General features: G+C 37.6%; 1 protein-coding gene across 5 annotated transcripts in view; it reads left to right on the top strand.

Moving 5' to 3' along the window:
* The window catches only part of Kcnt2 (potassium sodium-activated channel subfamily T member 2), a 350,682-nt gene that overhangs the window by 236,920 nt on the left and 92,525 nt on the right, over positions 1 to 21,237 (top strand). For all 5 annotated transcript variants that reach the window (XR_005874014.1, XM_013115909.3, XM_040738287.1 and 2 more), the window contains exon 14: positions 15,225 to 15,333. Coding sequence is in view for 4 of the 5 variants with exons in the window: in XM_013115909.3 (XP_012971363.2) it covers positions 15,225 to 15,333 (109 nt within the window). In the remaining variant the exon portion in view is untranslated. The remainder of the gene's footprint in view (positions 1 to 15,224; positions 15,334 to 21,237) is intronic.

Below are 21,237 nucleotides of genomic sequence, written 5' to 3'. Positions count from 1 at the left end.
GGTCTACTAAATTAGTTTTTAGCCGTTTAGCAGTTGAATGTAGTATAGTATTTCCACTGGCACAATCTATCATGTGTGAACAGACACAGTTATTTTTATTGATCGATGTAATAGGATTAAAATAAAAATCACACAGTTGCTGGAGGTTATCTGTTCTCATAAGAAAAATATGTAGGTTTCATAGTTCTCAATTTACTCACAGTTAGAACCAAAATCTTATAAGCAAAATATGTGTGAGAAATTTTACAATGCAGTCCATTCAGCTACTATATATAATAAGCTTTTACTCTGTGAGATAAATGAATAACATTGTTTTTGTCTTGGCTCTGTTTATGTTTTTGTCTAATATGTCTTTCCTTAAAGATGTTTATTTTCTGTAATGAAAACCCAGGACTTCTTGGTTAAGTTAATGTTTCTGTCCTGCTTTCCAAAGAATTGTTACCTAGCAACCATATGGGGAAACCTTGTAGCTTTAAGTTCCTTTGCATAAGAAGTTTTACTTGATGGGGACACTCTTTCCCCATTACATGGTGACTACATTTAAATTGCTCTCATGTATATCTTAGGAACTTATAGTATATAAATCTTTTTTATATTTCTTTTTTATTACTTTAATTTTAAATAGCTTGCTTCACATGTCAATCGCAGTTCCCTCTCCCTCCCCTCCTGCTGCATCCCCAACCATCCCCCACAGCCTCCCACCCTATCCCCACTTCCTTCCACATAGGGAATATCTAGAGTCTGTCATTTCACTCAGGGCAGGGTCCAGGCACTCCCATAAGAGTCCAGGCTGAGGGAGTATCCCTCTTTATGTTATGGACACACGAAGTCCTTTTGTATGCCAGGGATAAACACTGATCTACTTCCCAGGGCCCCATAGGTTTCCCAGCTCTCCTCATTGACTCTCACACCCAGGGGTCTGCAGTCCCATGCTGGCATCCCAGCTGTCAGTCTGGGGACCAAGAGCTCCCCCCTTGTTCAGATCAGCTGTCTCTGCTGGTTTTGCCAGCCCATGTTTTGCCAATTTGCTCATCACTCCTCTCTCTCTGTCACTGGGTTCCTTGGGTTCAGTTCAGTGTTTAACTGTGGGTGTTTGCCTCTGCTTCCAAGAGTTCTAGGATGGCTATAGATATCAACTTCATTATCAGGAATGAGCATTTAAGGTGGTCTCTCCACTATTGCTTAGCTTGCCAGTTGATGTCATCCCTTTAGATCAATAGAGGTCTCACTGGTGTCAGATCTCTCTTCAAACCTATGACTCCCTCTTCCCCCAATTCTAACCCCAATCAATCTTCCTGTTCTCCCATGACCTACTCTCTCTTCCTCCTCTCCCCCTCTCTTCTTCCCAGCTCCCACTCCCCGCCCCCCCTCGCCGTGTTCCCAATCTGTTCAGAAGATCTTGCCTCATTCCTCTTCTCTTGGGTACCATCCATATTTTTCTTAGGTTCTTTCATGTTTCCCAGACTCTATGTCAGTGGAAGTGCAGACTGGCACTATTTTGATCCATGTCTAAAATCCATATATGAATGAATACATACCATGTTTGTCTTTTTGTGACTGGGTTTCTTCTAGTGTCATCCATTTACCTGCGAATTTCAAGATTCCATTAGTTTTTCCTGCTGAATAGTACTCCAATGTGTAAATGTACCACATTTTTTCTATCCACTCTTTGGTTGAGGGACATCTAGGTTGCTTCCAGGTTCTGGCTATTACAAATAATGCCGCTATGAACATAGTGGAGCAGATGTCCTTGTTGTATGAATTTGCATCTTTTGGATGTATGCCTAGGAGTGGAATTGCTGGATCCTGTGGTAGATTGATTCCCATTTTCCTGAGGAATCTCCATACTGATTTCCAAAGTGGGTGTATGAGTTGGCACTCCCACCAGCAGTGGAGTAGTGTTCCCCCCTCTCCACATCCTCTCCAGCATAAATAGTCTTCAGTGTTTTTGATTTTAGCCATTCTGACAGGAGTAGCATGGTATCTCAGTACTGTTTTGATTTGCATTTCCCTGATAGCTAAGGATGTTGAGCACTTTCTCAAGTGTCGCTCAGCCATTTTAGAATCCTCTATTGAGAATTCTCTATTTAGTTCTATACCCCACTTTTTAATTGGATCCTTTGGTGTTTTGGAGACTTGTTTCTTGAGTTCTTTGTAAATTTTGGAGATCAGACCTCTGTCAGATGTGGGGTTAGTGAATATCTTTTCACATTCTGTGGAATGCCTTTTTGTCTTGTTGACTGTGTCCTTTGCCTTACAGAAGCTTCTTAGTTTCAGGATGTTCATTTGTCATTGTCGATCTCAGTTTCTGTGCCACTGGTGTTATGTTCAGGAAGTGGTCTCCTGTACCAACTCGTTGAAGAGTATCTCCCACTTTCTCTTCTAAGAGTTTCAATGTAGTTGGATTTATGTTGAGATCTTTGATCCATTTGGACTTAAGTTTTGTACAAGGCAAAAACCATGGATCTATCTGCAGTCTTCTGCATGCCAATACCCAGTTATGCCAGCACCATTTGTTGAAGATGCTTTCTTTTTTTCCATCGTATAGTTTTAGCTTCTTTGTCAAAAATCAAGTGTTCATATGTGTGTGGGTTAAAATCAGGGTTTTCAATTCGGCTCCATTAGTCTACCTGTCTATTTTTGTGCCAATACCAAGCTGTTTTCAGGACTATACCTATACAATAGAGCTTGAAGTCAGGTATACTAATGCCCCCTAAAGTTCCTTTATTGTATAGGGTTGTTTTGGCTATCCTGGCCCTTTTGATTTCCATATAAATTTGCTTATTGTTCTTTCAAGGTCTGTGAAGAATTGTGCCGGAATTTTTTTTTTTTTTTGGTTTTTACGAGACAGGTTTTCTCTGTATTGTTTTGGAGGCTATCGGTCCAGCCCGGCCTCAAATTCACAGAGATCCGCCTGCCTCTGCCTCCGGAGTGTGGGATTAAAGGCGTGTGCCACCAATGCCTGGCATTGAATCTGTAGACTGCTTTTGGCAAGAATGCCATTTTCATTGTGTTTATCCTCCCATTCCAAGAGCATGGGAGATCTTTCCATTTTCTGGTATCCTCTTTGATTTCTTTCTTTAAAGACTCAAAGTTCTTGATATACAGGTCTTTCACTTCTTTGGTTAACATTATCCCCAGATATTTGATGCTGATTATGGCTATTGTAAAGTGTGATGTTTTTCAGATTTATTTCTCAGCCACTTTATCATCTGTATATAATAGGGACACTGATTTCTTTTAGTTAACCTTGAATCCTGCCACTTTGCTGAAGGGTTTATCAGCTCTAGGCATTCCCTTGCGGAGTTTTTCGGGTCACTTATGTAAACTATCATATCATCTGCAAATAGTGAAAGCTTGACTTTTTTTTTCCTATTTGTATCCCCTTGATCTCCTTTTGTTGTATTATCGCTGTAGCTAGAACTTCAAGTACAATATTGAAGAGATATGGAGAGAGTGGACAGCCTTGTCCTGATTTTAGAGGAATTGGGTTGCGTTTATCTCCATTTTGTTTGATGTTAGCTGGTGGTTTACTCTATATTGCTTTTATTATGTTCAGGTATGTTCCTGTTATCCCTGATCTCTCTAGGACCTTTATCATGAAGGGGTGCTGGATTTTGTCAAAGGCTTTTTCAGCATCTATTGAGATGATCATGTGGTTTTTCTTTCACAGTTTGTTTGTATGGTGGATTACATTGATAGATTTTCTAATGCTGAACCATCCCTGCATTCCTGGGATGAAGCCTACTTGATCATGGTGGATGATTTTTCGGATATGTTCTTGAATCCGATTTGCTAGTATATTATTGAGTATTTTTGCATCGATGTTCATGAGGGAAATTGGTCTATAGTTCTCTTTCTTAGTTGTGTCTTTGTGTGGCTTGGGTACCAAGGTAATTGTAGTCTCGAAAAAAGAGTTTGGCAGTGGTTCTCCTACTTCTATTTTATGGCGTACTGTGAGGAATATTGGAATTAGTTCTTCTTTGAATTTCTGGTAGAATTCTGCACTGAAGCCATCTGGCCTTTGCTTTTTTGGTTGGGAGACTTCTGATGACTGCTTCTATTTCATTAAGGGTTATAGGTCTGTTTAGATTGTTTATCTTTTCTTTATTGAATTTTGGCAAGTGATATCTATCCAGGAAACTATACATTTCCTTTAAATTTTCAAATTTTGTGGAGTAGAGATTTTCAAAGTATGCCCTGATTATTTTCTGGATTTACTCAGTGCCCGTTGTTATGTCCCCTTTTCATTTCTGATTTTGTTAATTATCGTGCTCTCTCTCTGTCTTTTGGTTAGTTTGGACAGAGGTTTGTCTATTTTGTTGATTTTCTCAAAGAACCAACTCTTTGTTTTATTGATTCTTCTCAATGTTTCCTGGTTTCTACTTGATTGATTTCAGCCCTCAATTTGATTGTTTCCTGGCGTCTGCTCCTCCTGGGTAAGTTTGCTTCTTTTTGTTCTAGAGCATTCTGCTGTGCTATTAATTCTCTAGTGTGACTGTTCTCCGTTTTCTTCATGTGGGCACTTAGTGCTATGAACTTTCCTCTCAGTACTGCTTTCAGAGTGCCCCATAAGTTTGGATATGTTGTGTCTTCATTCTCATTGAATTCCATGAAGTCTTTCTTTTTATTTCTTCCTTTACCCAGGGATGGTGCAGTTGTGCTTTATTCAATTTCCGTGAGTTTGTAGGGCTTCTGCGATTTGTGTTATTGTTGAATTCTAATTTTAATGCATGGTGGTCTGTTAATGCAGGGGGTTATTCCAATATTTTTGTATCTGTTGAGTCTTTCTATGTTTCCTATTATGTGATCAATTTTAGAGAAGGTTCCCTGTTGTGCCCAGGAGAAGTTATATCCCTTTGTGTTTGGGTGGAAGGCTGTATAGATGTCTGTTGAACCCAGTTGGGTCATAACTTTTATTAGTTCTTTTGTTTCTTTGTTAAGTTTCTGTCTGGATGTCCTGTCTAGTGGTGAGAGTGGAATGTTGAAGTCTCCTATTACTAGTGTGTGACATTTTATGTGCAATTTTAAAAAAATCTTATTTTACATACCATTCCCATTTCCCTCTTCCTCTAGACCTCCTGCTTCCTTACCTTATCCCCATCCCAACCTCCCATCCACTCCTCAGGGAAGGTGATATCTCCCATAGGGAATCAACAAAATCTGTCACATCACTTTAGGTAAGACCTATGCCATCTGCCCCTGTATCTAGGGTGAGCTTGGCATCCCTCCATAGGCAATCGGCTCCAAAAAATTAAACCAGTTCATACCTGAGGGATAAATACTGGTTCTACTGCTAGTGGCCTCACAAACTGCCCAACCCCCCCCCATAGTTCACCCACATTCAGAAGGCCAAGTTGGATCTTACCATGTATCTCCTCCCCTGAGAAGGAGAAATAGATAAGATCTCCTGAGTAAATTGGGACTGTGGGAGTATTAGGGAGGAGGGATACGAAAAGGAAGTGGAGAAAAGTAAGGGAGAGGAGAAAAATGAGTGATTGGGATGGTCTAATTGGGGAAAGGACAAAGAGGGAATGCAAGGAAAGAGACACCTTGACAGAGGAAGCCAATATGAAGTTAGGAAGAAACGACTCTATAAATCTTAAGACGCTATAGTAGTGGCCTCGAGTGGGTTTCCATCTGACTTTTCAAATGTACTTTAGTGTTAGCTGTGCCTCCTTATATTCCTTACTTTACCCTGGTCTTTCATTCCCCTCCTCAATTAATCCTTCTATTGAAGTTTTCCTATTGTCTTTCTATCACACTATTATATTTACACTCCCTTGGAAGACCCCTTTTTTCCTCTACATATGTTTTTATTTAAATTAGAAACATGCATGCTTCACATGTCAGTCATAGCTCCTTTTCCCACTCCTCCTCCCTTAACCCTCCACCAGATCCCCTACAACCCCCAATCCAATCCCCACACCATTCTCCTGGGAAGGTGAGGCCCTCCCTGAGGGGATCTCCGGAGTCTGTCATTTCATCCAGGGCAGGACCTAGGCCCTTCCCTATGTGTCCAAGCTGAGAGAGCATCCCTCCATGTGGAATGGGCTCCCAAGGTTCATTCATACCCCATGGTGAACACTGATCTACTACCCAAGGCCCCAGAGATTTCTGAGGCCTCCTCACTGACACTACATTCATGGAGTCTTGATCAGTCGCCTGTTGGCCTCTTAGCCAACAGTCTGGGCTTCAAGAGCTCCCCCTTGTCCGTTAAGTTGTCTTTGTGGGTTTCACCAGCATGGGGAAGATACCTTTTTCATCTTGCTATTTCTAATTATGTAGTACCCTTTGCAGTTATTTGTATTTAATCACATACTTCTAAATTTAAAAAGTAAGCATCCACATATAAGAAAAACATGCAATGTTTGTTTTCTGTTTTGTTTGATATGCGACTTACCTAATTCAGAATGTGTGTTTTTAACTCTAACCATTTATTGAAACTTTGATAATTTCATTTTTCTTAACAGTTGAACAGTATTCCATATTTGTAAATATGCCATATTAGATTACTCACCCATCAATGGATGTTTCCAGTCTCTGGATCTAATGGATAGAGCAGTAGTAAACATAGATGAGCAAGTGCCCAGCTCTGTTATGGAGTAATTTTGGTGCTTAAGAGTAGTTTAGCTGGATTTTTGGCATATCACTTTTCAGATTTTTGAGGAGCCTCCATACATGTTTGCACATTGCCATCCAGCCAGCAATGCATAATGCTTAACTTTACTCCATATACTCACAAGCATGTCCTGGCATTTGTTTATTGATCTTAATCATTCTGATTGTGGTCATATTAAACCTCCAAGTAGCTTTAATTTGTACAACCCTGATAGCTAAAGACATTGGATGTATACGTAAGTGGTTTTCAGTCATTTATTTCATTTTTTTAGAACTTTTAGTTCTGTTCAACATTTTAATTGGTTAATTTGTTTTCATGATGTCCACTGTTTTTCATTATTTATTTTTTTCTAGATTTAGCCCTCTATCAGATTTATAGCTGACAAAGATTTTTTCCCATTCCATAGATTGCCAGTTTGAATTGTGGTGTTCTTTGCTGTGCAAACGCTTCATGATGCTGAATTTATTAATTGTAGATCACCTATGTTATCAGTACCTTTTCAGTCAGTCCTTTCTTATACAAATGAATTGAAGCCTTCACTTTAGTCACATTCAAGGTATCCCATTTTATGCTGAGTTCTTAGATGCATTTGGAGTTGAGTTGTGTGTAGGATGGTAGGCGTGGTTCTGTTTTCATTCTTGTAAATACAGCCATCCAGACTGACTGCCATCATTTGTTGGAGATGCTGCCTCTTCTCCATTGTGTACATTTGGCTTCTTTGTAAAATATTTGTAGATATATGGACTTATATCTGGGTCTTCAATTCAATTCCGTTAATCAATGTGTCTGCATATAATGTGCTGTTTTTATTTTATAGCTCTATAGTATAGCTTGAAATCCAGAATGGTGGTACTTTCAAAAGTTCTTTTATTTTTCAGTGTTGCTATAACTATATTTTTATGTTTATATATGAAATTATTTTCAATTTCTTCTATAAAGAATGTTAGAATATTGATGATGTTGCATTAAGTCTATAGTGTGATGATATTTTGCTTGTACAAATAAATCTTGTCTGACAGTCATAGAATAAAGCAAAACATCATCACACTATAGATTTCTTTTGGTAGGATAGCCCTTTATATAGTATTAATTCTACTGATTCACTGTATTACTCCTGAAATTATTCCACAAAATAGAAATAGAAGGAATATTTCCTATTTCTTCTTATGAAGCCACTATTACTCACTTAACAAAACTAGTGATACAACACAAGAATGCATATACTGCTGCATGAATAATAAAAACCTAGAGGTAGATATTGGGGTTCAAGCTGAAGATCAGAGAAGCAAAATAGCCACCCACTATAGAGTTCTCACCGCTGTCAATCCTCAGACTGAAGGAGGGATCCATGAACCTCAGACTGTTCCCGACTGCACTAATGCTCAAACTCATTGAGACTGCAATGCATTCCTGTCGCCTCCTGCCTTATATTTCCCTCTTAACCCAGCGGTATCACTTCTGTCTCCACCTCCCTAGTGCTGGGACTAAAGGTGTGAGCTTTGTTTCTCTTTTAGACTGCTTCACTCTCATGTAACCCAGGGTGACCTTGAACTCACAGGTCTATCTGTCTCCTGAGTGTTCAGGAAAGCTTTATTATCATAAATAATATATCTCCATAGTATATCAAATATCCCTCATGAACAGTTCTCTGTGAGTTCGAGGTCAGCCTGATCTACAGAGCAAATACCAGGACAGGCTCCAAAGCTACACACACACACACACACACACACAAACCTGTCTCAAAAAAAACAAAACAAAACGAAAATATCTTGAACTAACTCCAAATAAAAAATATAAAGCCTTATATAATACAAACTTTAATACATTAAAGAAATTGAATAAAACACTAGTTTATTATAGAAAGATAGCCCATGTTTATGGAGTAGTAATTTTAGAATTTAAATAATCATATAAATAAGCCACATTTTACTACAATTCTTAAACTTTTTAAATTAAGAATAAAATACTGAAAAGAAACACAAATGATGTATTACTACCATCTTAAGTTATATTCTTCCTAAACTATTGCACAGTATTTGAGATAACCATTCTTCATAGTCTCATGCCTGTTCCTTCTGTATTGGTGAGCTTTCCATCACTGTAACAAATGCCAGAGATAGATGATACAGAAAAACATATCCTACTTTTTGGACTTTTCAGCTGTAGTCCAAATATTTGATCATCCAAGAATCAAGTGTCTTAGATTCTTGTCTATTACCCATGCATAACAAATACTTCACATACCCGATGAACGTTACACCCAGCACTGTTCTAGGATACCTGGCTAATGAAATATAGTTCCCAACAATATGGCACTTAAATATTAATATATTTCCCGATTACCTATTATGATTGACCCACACGTGTAAACAACAAAAAGCTATAACTTGAATAAAATGATAGTTTTTGGAAAAGGAACAGATTGAAAACGCATAGTAGGTACTGGTTCACAGCTATCATGTGACATGCAAAATCCTTGCTTGCTGTAGCATCCTCATTAGTCACTCTTGCTGTTGAGGTTGAAAGTGCACTACAGTTGCTTGGGTACTCACTGTGGGCCGGCACTTTATGCAGAGGTTAAAAAACCTTTTTAAACCTCAGTTATCTACTTGCTGGTGCTGGCCATCTTTTCCTTTCAGCTGTAATGTGCCTTTCATAGTATCATGTGAAACACATTTGTGGGAAGGCAGCACAGTACTTGAATTTGATCCTTATCCAGCCTTAACATTATGTTCAAGATATATTAAAGGACAGCCCCTTACAGACTCTCAAAGGGAAGCATTTTCTGAAGCTCACATTTTCATTTTTCTGTGTCCAGATCTGTGGACATTTGATTTTATTTCTGATTTCAAGTAGAGTCCTACTTTAGAGCATTCTCTCTCTTCTGGAAAATTATTGCTTCTTATCTTACAGCAAATATGTTCTTTGCTGAAATCAGTAAGGCGAGGTTGATTCTCATCAGAATATTTTCTCTTCTGACCTCTTTTGTAGACTTGTGCTTACTGCATATGAAACACCCACTGAGGGAGAAAAGGTTTCTTCCTGGATGTATTGATGCATTATAAGCCTCTATGGCCCATGAATTTTATATGATAGTTTTAGAAAAAAAATGTGTTAAATTGTAATTTTTATTTTTAATATTTTAGAGATTTACTGTGGTTTTTTTGAGATTGTAATATAATTACATATATATATATATGTTTTCAGGGCTGAGTTTTTGTACTAGAAAAACCATTATGATACTAGATAAACCATCTTTTCCACTTCCAGATTTTCTCAGTTGCCTATAGTTCTTTGTGTAGGATTGAGACCTTATAGGGTTTCCCCATCCTCTTTGGCGTGTCCACTGGTTTTGTTCTTGTTTAGTTAATATTTGGATGGTCATGTTGGTGAAATTTTATGAGGGTGGCTTCTGATATTACTGGGAGACACAATCTCACAGCAAAGTCCCTGATCCTCTGGCCCTTACAATATTTTTGGCCCCTCTTCTATAATATTCTCTAAGTCTTAGGTGCGAAAGTGTTTTTTAGATGTATTCATTTGGACTAGGCTCCACAGTATTGCGTTTGATTGGTTCTGGTGGCTTTCCATATTGGTGATCTCTGTTGCACAGAGAAATTTCCTTGATGAGGAGTGAAGACTATATGTTTCTGTGGCTATAAGGACAGCTGATTATAGATTGCTGTTAGACACTATGCTGGTTTAATAAATTAGTGGTAGCGGATCCTTGTCTAATAACCGTGACTTCATTAGCACTGAGTATATAGCTAAGTTTTCTGTACTTGGTTTCCTTCTTGTTGAGTTGGTTGTAAGACATATTAAGGAGCAGTTAGTTACCACCGATGTATGTCTAACACTTCTTAACCCTTAGGTTTATCTTGCTATGCAATTCATGATGTAGATCATAAGCATCATAACTGGGTAGGACTGCTGATTTGCCTCCTGCCTTTCATTTAGTTTAGTTCTACCCCAGGTATTTCTGGTCTGTTTCTGAAAACCATGGTGTCTTTCATAATAGAGACTTATGTTCTACTCTGTGGACATAACCAAAAACAACAAGAGGCTGTGTGTTTGGGGAGTCTCTTGGACACCCTGGTTAACAACTCAATAGAGGGTTTTTGTGTCTGATACTGGTGTTTTTGTGAGATGCTCTTTGGTTCTTGAAGGGAGCACTCTCAGTTTAGTTGAGTAAAGTTTTTAGGTAGAATTGCATATGTTATAGGGCATTTTTATCTAAATAGCTAGCATTTATTATGATACCCTGTGACTTTTGCAGACACCGTTATTGGTATTTTACCCACATCTAACCTCCTTTGCTTAACCTTCTTCACCCCTACTACAGAGCCCCCCTCACCTTTTTTTTCCCAAGTGTCAGATCACTTGTATAAGTGCATGTTTACTCATTTGTTCATGGAGGCTACAAGTCAACCTTGAATGTCCTTCTCAGGGAGCTGTACTCTTTGGTGTATGAGAAGGTGGCTCTCAATGTCCTGAGGTTTGCCAAATAGGCTAGGTACGCTGGTCCACAGTTACACTGATCCTCTTAGCTTTTCTGTCATGTACTGGGCTTAAATATGTAGCTCACTACACCAGGTCTTTTCTCCCCATGTGTTCTGGGGGATTCAAACTACATCTTCATGCTTCTAAGACAATCACCTTACAAAATGAGCTATATTCCTGGCCCAACATGCATGCATTTTAGTGAAGCTAAAGGAAAAAACACAAGAAAACAACAGATTATGTTCAACCTCTATTTTGCCACCTTCTATCTAATCATTTCCATCTATTTGACTAAGAAAATAGAGCCACAACTTTCATAAACCTCCACAGCGACTCCCCAGCCTGTATTCATCCCCATATGTTCTGCCTTTCCTCCTGTTGTTACAGATTAACATTTTTAGCTGCCATATGACAGAGAAGGCACACAGGAATGGGGCATTGTTAGGAAGCTTGTAAAGTTCTGACTGTTGGTGAGTGGAATGCTGAGGATTTTGAAATATACCCTCTTTGATTTAGAACTTATGATAACCTAAGTACAGTTGTAGAAGCCTAAGCAAGGAGACTAGTGGTGACAGTGGGAGCCAGTCATCCTTTCCAGTGGGATAGTCAGCAATAACAACTGTTGTTGAACTTCCAGAACTTTTATTTTTATTTTCTTTTAATTTATGAATAGCTACATGTGGTTGACCAGCAGGATTGGGCAGCAGGGTCTAAGTAGGTTAACAGGTTTCAGAACTCAAGTGACATGCATGATCTCAAATCACATTAGAAAGACTCTGCCTTAATCCAGGAGAGTAGCTCTGAGTTTGAATAATTTGTAGCACAGATCATCAACCATCCCGCTTTATCACTCTCTGTCTTATTCCTTCAGACAGGGCCCATTACTGACCCGGAAGGACACTGTTTGGAATAGAGTGGCTAGTTGCTAAGTGCCATACAGCGGTCACAGACACACATGGACAAGCTGGCTCCTTTTTTTTTTTTTTTGTATGTACTTGAACTTGGGCTTAGGCTAACATGCTTACATACCCAGTTCTTTTACTTACTGAGTCATGTCCCTAGGCCCCAAAATAGGCAAAATTCTTTAAAAAGAAAATGATTTTGCATTTTAAAAAGTTTTCATTGTTTACTTTGTTTTCCCTCACATACATGAGTAAATACATCACATTATGAGGTATATACTAATATTATATATGAGATATCAAGTAAATATTTATTTTTCTGGATCTGGATTAACCACTGAGGGAATATTTTCTTAGTTCCATTCATTTACCTGATAATATCATGATTTCAAGTGTTTTTTAAAGGATACAAAACACTCCACTGTGTAATGTATCACATTTTCTTTGTCCATTTGTCTGATAAGGGGCATCTAGGTTGTTTCCAATTTCTGGCCACTATTAACAGAGCAGGAATGAATATTGTTGAACAAATATCTCTGTGGTAATGTGAAATGTCCTTTGGGTATATACCCAAGGGTGATATAGCTGGATCTTGAGGTAGTTCGATTTTCATCTTCCCAAGGAACAGCCGCCCTAATTTCTATAGTGACTGGAAAGCTTTGCAGTCCCAACAGCTATTGATGAGTGTTTCCTGACTCCATATCCTCTCCAGCATGACCCATCCCTTGTTTTATTGATCCTAGCTATTCTGACTAATACAAAATGAAATCATAAAATAGTATTGATTGGTGTTTTTCTAATGTCTAAGCATATTTAAGATGTTTCCTAGCCATTTGAGAATTCTCTGTTTAGATCTGGGCCCTACTTTTAAATTGTTTTCTTGATATCTGTTTTTTTGTGTTAATTATATATCTGGATATTCTCTACTTTAGGTTTTCCTTGTTGAACAATGAGCTCAGTACTCACTGAGCATTCTTGCTAACCTTTTGTGCCTTATTTGTGCAATAAGTACTTTTATCACTTCTTTTACTGAAAACGTACAGGTAGATATGTAAGGGTTTAAGTAAAATAAACAAGAAAATGCAATATAAAGAGGGAGGCTTGCACCAACAGCCATGCCAGAAATAGATGTTGACACTAGTAGGAAATAGTGATTGACTATCTTGAAGTAATATCAGTGTGTCACATTGTATGCTAATGATAGTAATGAACATTTTAATTCACATGGAATTTTTTTCTAGTAGGTAATTCAGCAACTGAAACAGTGCAGACATGCTCTTTGTTTGTGTGCTGGAACTGGTGGCAAATGTAATTTAAGCCTGAAGGGAGGATGGGAGATGGCAAAGCCTTTACCTGAGGAAATGAGTAACAAAGAATAGTACAGCTTTGTGGGGAGAAAAGCACACATCATACAATTACCTCACAGTCAATCCTTAAAAAATTCTGACTGTTGAGCAAAGAAAGGCCACAATACTTCACTTTTGACTATTGAAGGAAAATGTGAGGAAATATTTCCAAACGTCAGCTGTGTACTGCCATTTTCAAGTTGTTCTATTTGAAGAAATATGGCTGTGTTTCTCAGGGAAAATTAATAACTGCACGTGGTGGTGCATATGGTAATCAAGATTCCAAATTTTCTGCCACAGTTTGGATTTTTAAAAGTCCTGTCTTATGTTATGCTATGAAGTGTATGTAGTTTTCACAGATCATATGTTGCAAGTGTTAGTTAGAAACCACAGTCCCTTTACATTGCTAAGATGGGAGTATAAAGCAACTGCATTTTCCCTTTAACAGTTTTGTTGCTTTTCTCTCACAGATTATACATGCACACTCAAAAATTATTTTGTGATTTAAATACTCTGTTCTTTTGAAAATATTCAGTACAGATCTCATCATTCAAATTGGAGTTAGAACCTGCTCCCTTGTAGAAGAAAATTAAATATCACTGTTATGTGTCTTTAAAGTTTTCCCCAACTACTATTCCAACAGACTGGTAATCTGAAAGAGGAAGAGAGGGAGGGAGACAGGGGCTAAAGGGAGTGAAGAGAGATGCAGAGGTTATTAGCAGATACTTCATATTTGTTATACTAAATCCTGAGGTATAACTATTGTAATGTTTCCCACAAGAAATGTAACAAAAAAATAAAAGCAACATTTAAACAAAATTAAAAATGAAAACCAGCGAATGCTTCCTTTATATGCTCAACATTGCAAACCAGAAATCATCTTGCTAACATTTGTAGCAGAACAGTTGCTTCCTCATTTCTGAAGTCACTCATTCCTTCCTCTACCTATATTATACGGTGTTTATTTTTCTTTTACAGTTTTAAATCTCACTAACAACTTTAACCTTCCTTCCTTTCCATTAGCCCAAATTCCTATTTTCTGACTAGACTGTATATATTCCTTAGAGATTTTCTAGATTCTCAATTTCTAATACTGATGTTAAACACTTGCTATGGGGATGGTTGCTTTTAGATTAACAATAGTTCATTTCCTTTCCTGAAAGTACAATTTATGAAGAAAACTTAATGGTTGTCATATTAGGTCGTCATTCCCACATGTTGACAATGTGATATGGGCTACGCAGCTTTGTCTCATACAGATGTGACCGGCATTCCTCTCCATCAACCTCTCTAGCAGACTTTCTCTTTTATGTCACTAATTTTTAGGCACCACTTGCTATCTTTCCTAGCTGGACCCTATCCACATGTGAGCTTAGGAATCTTGGGTTATTTACAGTGCATTTTTTATTCCAATTCATTTTAATATTAATTTTGAAGATTATTACCATGACTCTGACAGTTTTAAACATGTTACTTATGTTGATAAAATAGTCTATCATATATTTCAATCAATACTCTTGTATTTGTGGTACCTGGAAAGTCTTCTAGACTGCATCTAGAACCAACTGTTGCTCTCCTCCTTGCATGGGCAGTTTCAACATTTGACCAAGGTCCCTAATTTTGTCAGGATTAGAATTCTAAATTCATGTCCCCCCAGACCAGTCATGAACTCATTCTTCAGTACTCTATCTTACAAAATGTATTTCTAGAGAGTATTGCATCTGAAAACAGCCCTAAAATAAATATGTTTATACTGAGACTTTTGCAATTTCACTCACTGTTTTATTTTTTATATTTAAACAAATTACCCTCAAAAGGTAAATTATTCTAATTTACCTATTTTATTTCAAACAGATCATGTTGTTTGTGAAGAAGAGTTTAAATACGCCATGTTAGCTTTAAACTGTATATGCCCAGCAACATCTACACTTATTACACTACTGGTTCATACCTCTAGAGGGCAGTAAGTATATTTTTTTCTTAAGATAATTAAATAAGTAGTTGTGTGATAAAAACCTATATATAGTAAGCCAAGATATAAAACTAGATATGTGCCTTCATTTGTTATTGTGTACATTATCTTCATTTGAAAGATATGAACATCTTAATGGGCCTAAGACATAAATAAAATTTATCTAACTGGTTATTAATCTTATTCATTATTCTTGATATAATTTTAATGAACAACATTCTAAGTTTCAACATTATTTCTTGGGTTTAGAGTTAGTTTCCATGATTAATACATTTACAGTACTTTATTTTACAGTGTTTCATATTACTTACTTGGTATTGTAGAGTAATGTTGATTATATTACTAAATTCTACTGTGTGCCTTTGGTCAAGATGAGTTTGTTTGTTTGTTCATTTCTCCATAAGTTATATGGTTACTATTTAACTGAACTACTAAATCAAATAGATTCAGTGTGCATAAATTTTTTTCCTAGAATGCTTGGTAGGTAGAAGGAGTCACTAATATAAAAACAGTAAATGCTCAGCGGTATTTTAAAGTAGATTTCACTATCCAGCCTCTAATTGCATTTCTGTTTTGCTGAGATAAAAGATTCCCTCAGGAGCAATTTCACAAATTCTTAATAGAAATACTTTTATTCTGCATGTTCACAAGTGTTTAATCTCAGCAATGGAAGGAGGTAGAGAAATCATGAGTTGGGTGGTTTATTTTCAAGAAGTACTCAGTAGTTTGTTCCAATTAAGGTACAGAAAATCATTTAGATAACAATAAATTGAACAGAGACATGATCAAATGTATTCACTATTTTTGTACTAGTTTTGTCATTGAATATTATAATCCTGAAAGTTTAGTTCAACTTCACTCCTGTTTGTACAAAGGAAAATTCATTGACATTGTTTAACAGATGTAACTCAGATTATCTTGTGCAAATGCTATTGTATGTATTTGTTTGTTTGTTTGGAAACACCACTCTACCTGGGTTAAAAACAAACAGTGCACCTGTCATTAATTCCATTTATTCCACTGTACTTTCCTTTACTAAAATCGCCATTTTATCATATAATTAAGGATTTTCATTCAATATTTTACTATCTCTTTTTTAGCATAAATTTCTTTAAAGAATCATCACTAAGTTTTAATTCATAGGTCAGGAAGTTCACCCAGTAATGTTTAAAGTTTGTCATTTAAATATACTCACATTATTGTCCATCAGCGATTTTTAATTAGAAAAAAACTGCCCAAAAACCTATTAGCAATCTCCCTACATCCTTTCACCCTTGAGCAGCCACTAAGTTACTCCTGTTTCTGTTGTTTGTCAGTTCTAGACCATTACATGTGTCACATGTTGCTGGCTTGCCTTCCATCATATAGACTGACATTTTCAAAGTCCATTCATACTATGACACACAATAACTGGTATTCTTAATTTTGAAGCTATTCTACCACAGGAGAAACCACATTTCACTTTTCCATTTAATATATAATCAGCGCAGGTTGTTTCTAACCTCTGAAAGACACTAGCTTTGTCGAGATGTTTAAGCTGAATATATTTCTAGGTCATGTGCTCATTCTGTTCATCTGTTCGATGCTGTTAGAATATTGATAAATAGATTACAGTATTTTGAGTCTTACTAGCAGTGTATCATAGTTCCAATTTCATCACAGTTTTTTCAATACTTACAGTCTTCCCTTTTGCTCCAAACTCTCATAGGTGCCTGTGAAGTTCCCTACTGTGTTTCTAGCTTGCATTTACCCATGTATAATTATATTAAGCATTAAGTTTATGTACTTTTTGGTTTGTAATAAAAGTACAATTACATATATCATTGAAGGAAGACTTTTTGCATAATGGACAACGGAAAATTATTATAGGAGAGAAATAGTTAAGTTATATAGAATATGAAAAACATCTTAAAATTTATTTGTAAGCATTTAGTACTTTTATTTAATTTGTGAATGCACTCACATGTGTGTGTGTGTGTGTGTGTGTGTGCCCACTAACGGAAGTGTACACGTAGATGTAAGAGGGAAACTTAAGGCAGTCAGTTCTCTCCTCTTCTTGCATCATGCTGATTCTGGGTAACAAAATCAGGTTACCATGCTTGCTAACTGTCTTGTATTCCCACTAAGCTACCTTACTGTCCTGTATGATTTATACTTTATTGAATGTTATTAGTTCTTATTTTCATAAGAAAAGTCAACACTGACATCAGAGTAGTACATATTACTCCATTTGTTTTTTGTAAAATTATATACTTATCAAACTAAATACAAAAATACCTAAGGACTCAATCTGAAAACGCTTCATGGAGCAAGTACCTTCCCTGGAGAAATAAAATTCCATAATCAAAGACTGAGTAATACTAGGTTAAAAGAGTGTTTGTAATTGCTTTTCTTTCCTTTTTACTTGAAGCAATTGAGATTTGTACTCCCACCCCTCCAAAAAAAACTGCAAAATTAGCATAAACAGTTCCACACACTCATGTTAGTAATTTAAGTAATATTTATACTTTGTAGTTTCAGTGAACTTCTCAAATGAGGACTTATTTGACCTCTTTGAATTGTCTACTAACATTATTTATCTGGTCTTTTGTCCTTTCAAAATATCCTGTTTTATGTTACATATTTTTGACTGTCTTCTTCTCAGCTTCTAATATGTGGCACTTCCTATGGAGATTGGAGTAGATATAATCAGATGATTTTTATGAACAAATAAAAATGGTAGACACAGATATATAGTTGTGCAGCTGAATATGTCTGTCAGAATATATCACATGGAAATTTCCACAGTTTCAAGAGAGCCTAGAAGCAATGACATCTGGTGAACAATGACCAGAGATTGCTTCTTAAATAGTACTCTAGTGTAAAAGGAATGGGATATTGTTGATTAAGGACTGATTGAGGACAAAGAGAACATGAACCTAGAAAATCTGACATCAGAGAGCAAGGACTTGCTTCATGTGGGGTTCAGGAAAATGACACAAGGTCAATACTAAAAGGTTTTCTAATAGAGCTACAAAATACGTGAAAAAGTGAGGGAGTCATAGGTTAGAAGACAGATCTGGCACCAATGAGACCTCCAGTGATCTAAAGGGATGACACCAACTGGCAAGCTAAGCAATAGTGGAGAGACCACCTTAAATGCCCATTCCTGATAATGAAGTTGATATCTATAGCCATCCTAGAACTGATGGAAGCAGAGGCAAACACCCACAGTTAAACACTGAACTGAACCCATGGAACCCAGTGATAGAGAGGAGTGATGAGCAAATTGGCAAAACATGGGCTGGCAAAACCAGCAGAGACAGCTGCTCTGAACAAGGGGGGAGGGAGCTCTTGGCCCCCAAACCGAAAGCTGGGAGGCCAGCATGGGACTGATCCAGACCCCCTGAGTGTGAGAGTCAGTGAGGAGGCCTTGGCAACCTATGGGGCCCTGGGCAGTAGATTAGTATTTATCTCTGGCATACAAACAGAAATCGTGTGTCCATAACAGAAAGAGGGATGCTCTCTCAGCCTGGACTCTTAGGGGAGTGCCTGGACCCTGCCCTGAGTGAAATGACAGTCTCTAGATATCTCCTATGTGGAAGGAAGTGGGGATAGGGTGGGAGGCTGTGGGGGATGGTGGGGGGGGTGCGGGAGGAGGGGAGGGAGAGGGAACTGGGATTGACATGTGAAGCAAGCTATTTAAAATTAAAGTAATAAAAAAAAATGAAAAAACTGTGAAAAGAAACAAATACCAGGAGTCCAAAACAAAAAAACTTAAATGGTGAAGGAAGCTTTCAGCTTTTTTTCCAAATAATTCCAATATTAAGTATAGAATAAATGAGAAAATATGAAGCTAACCATAGGAAAACATGATGCAAATATTGTCCTTCTTCCAATATGTGCTAATAGTAGTGGATGAAATTTCAAGGAGAACCAGAAAAGCTGTTATTGACATACCTCTCCCAGATATTTATTAGCTGCCAATTTAAAATTTGTAATTCTACAGGACAAACCCGACTATCATACCTTATACAAGCAATTGCTATAAATATCACCAATAAAAAGACCCAAATATCTCACAGTTCTTCACAGGATGCATAAAAGACCAAGCTTAGTTTCTTTGATTTTTCTGTAAACACTTTCCCCTGGTGAGTAGACAGCAGACAAATCTACATAGAAAACTTGCATGGACTTCCAAATGTCACAGTAGCAAAATAAGGAAGGACTGGAGATTTTATATTTAATCATTTCATGGAGGTTAATACGGAAAACTTTTAAATACTCATAATATCCTGTTTTGACTGGGATAGTTCACTCAGTGAAAACTTTCAGAAAATATTTATTTGGAGAAAACAAAGATCAAGGCAAATGAGAGCAAAGGATGCTTGCTATGCTTGTAGACCTTGTGCTACCCTGAGGAGAACCTGAAGCTTTTCTCTACTCAATAAGTAGGTTAATGACCTCAAGTGAGAAATTAGCCATAAGCCATCCCCTGTGTATTTTACCTAACATTCTACACACTCACTATATTTCAACACCCATGAGAGGGAAAAAAAAAGGAAATTCCAGTGTTTTGTCTCCAGGAAATAGTCCAAGGAAACCCACCAGGGACTAAAGAAAAGAAGAAGGGAGATGTAGAAAATGAATGAGACACTTCATCTTCTCCTGAGCTTGTTGCAGAGAGCCCAGGGAATCAGCTGCCGTGTGGGTGGGAAAGAAAGTTTTTCAAAAGTAATAGGGATTATAATTACCATCCTGACTGCCAGAAAGGAAAGGAAGGGAAGGGTGGGAGACGGAGCTCAAAAGGACTATCTTTAGCTCCATAGAAAGGTTCACACTCAGAACTGTGACAGAAGACTGTATTTTGTAATCTGGAAAATCTAGTTCAGTGTTTAGAATAGAGTACCAGTGGCAACGTGGGGTGCTGTGACTTAACTTTAAAGTTTCTCTTTAAAGTCTCTCTCTCTCTCTCTCTCTCTCTCTCTCTCTCTCTCTCTCTCTCTCTCTCTCTCTCTCTCTCTCTCTCTCTCTCTCTCTCTCCCGCTCTCCTTCTGGTTCTACCCGCAGCATCAATTTTTTAAAAGCTTCGTTCTTCTTGGTGCACATGCAACCCCAACATTTGTATAGTAGAGGCGGAGGGTCTGAAGTTCAAGGTCATCTTTGACTACCTAATAACTGAAGCTAGCCTTGAGAGCATGAGACCTTTTCTTGAAGAAAAAAGTGATATAGCTTTTTAAAGTATCTGACCCTCTAATCCCACCAAGATATTTTGGTGGGATTGTCTCTGCATTCCATCATTAACAGGCTGCCTACCACATCTTGTCATGTTTTTGCTCCACACCACACCCAGCTGGCTGATCTTCAACTATAGTGAGGTGAGGAAGTAACCCTTTCAATGATCGTGAGCGGCTGCAAAATGGCACACTGCCTCATGCTGGCTACCTGTACAGATCAGCTCAGGTAGAGTGTAGCTTACAGTATTGAATTCAATGGTAGTTCAGACAGACTGTTCATGTAGAGTCCCTTAAGTGACCCTCAGGCCTTGAACGTAAGATCATTTGCACATCCAGGAGAAATTTTAGTGTTAAAATAATCTCTCTCTCTCTCTCTCTCTCTCTCTCTCTCTCTCTCTCTCTCTCTCTCTCTCTCTCTCTCTCTCTCTCTCTTTCTGTGTGTGTGTGTGTGTTGACCATCATCTACTGCTAAAAATAAAACGAAGAAAAACTAATAAAAATATTACAACAGACTGAGGAACTTACACAGAGGAAATTCATTTTCTCACAGTTCTTGAAGCCAGAAGGCCCAGATCCATGTTCAGTCTCCTTGATTGCCTTTTGCTAGCTCCTCAGATGGTGTCTCCTCAATGAGCCCACACCTCTGCTGTCTTTTGTGTGCCCACGTTTCACCTTCTTT

Source organism: Mesocricetus auratus, unplaced genomic scaffold (genome assembly GCF_017639785.1).
Source record: "Mesocricetus auratus isolate SY011 unplaced genomic scaffold, BCM_Maur_2.0 Super-Scaffold_100676, whole genome shotgun sequence".
Taxonomy (NCBI): Eukaryota; Metazoa; Chordata; class Mammalia; order Rodentia; family Cricetidae; genus Mesocricetus; species Mesocricetus auratus.
Note: the sequence above shows the minus strand (reverse complement) of the source record. Positions and strands in the feature narration are given on the sequence as shown.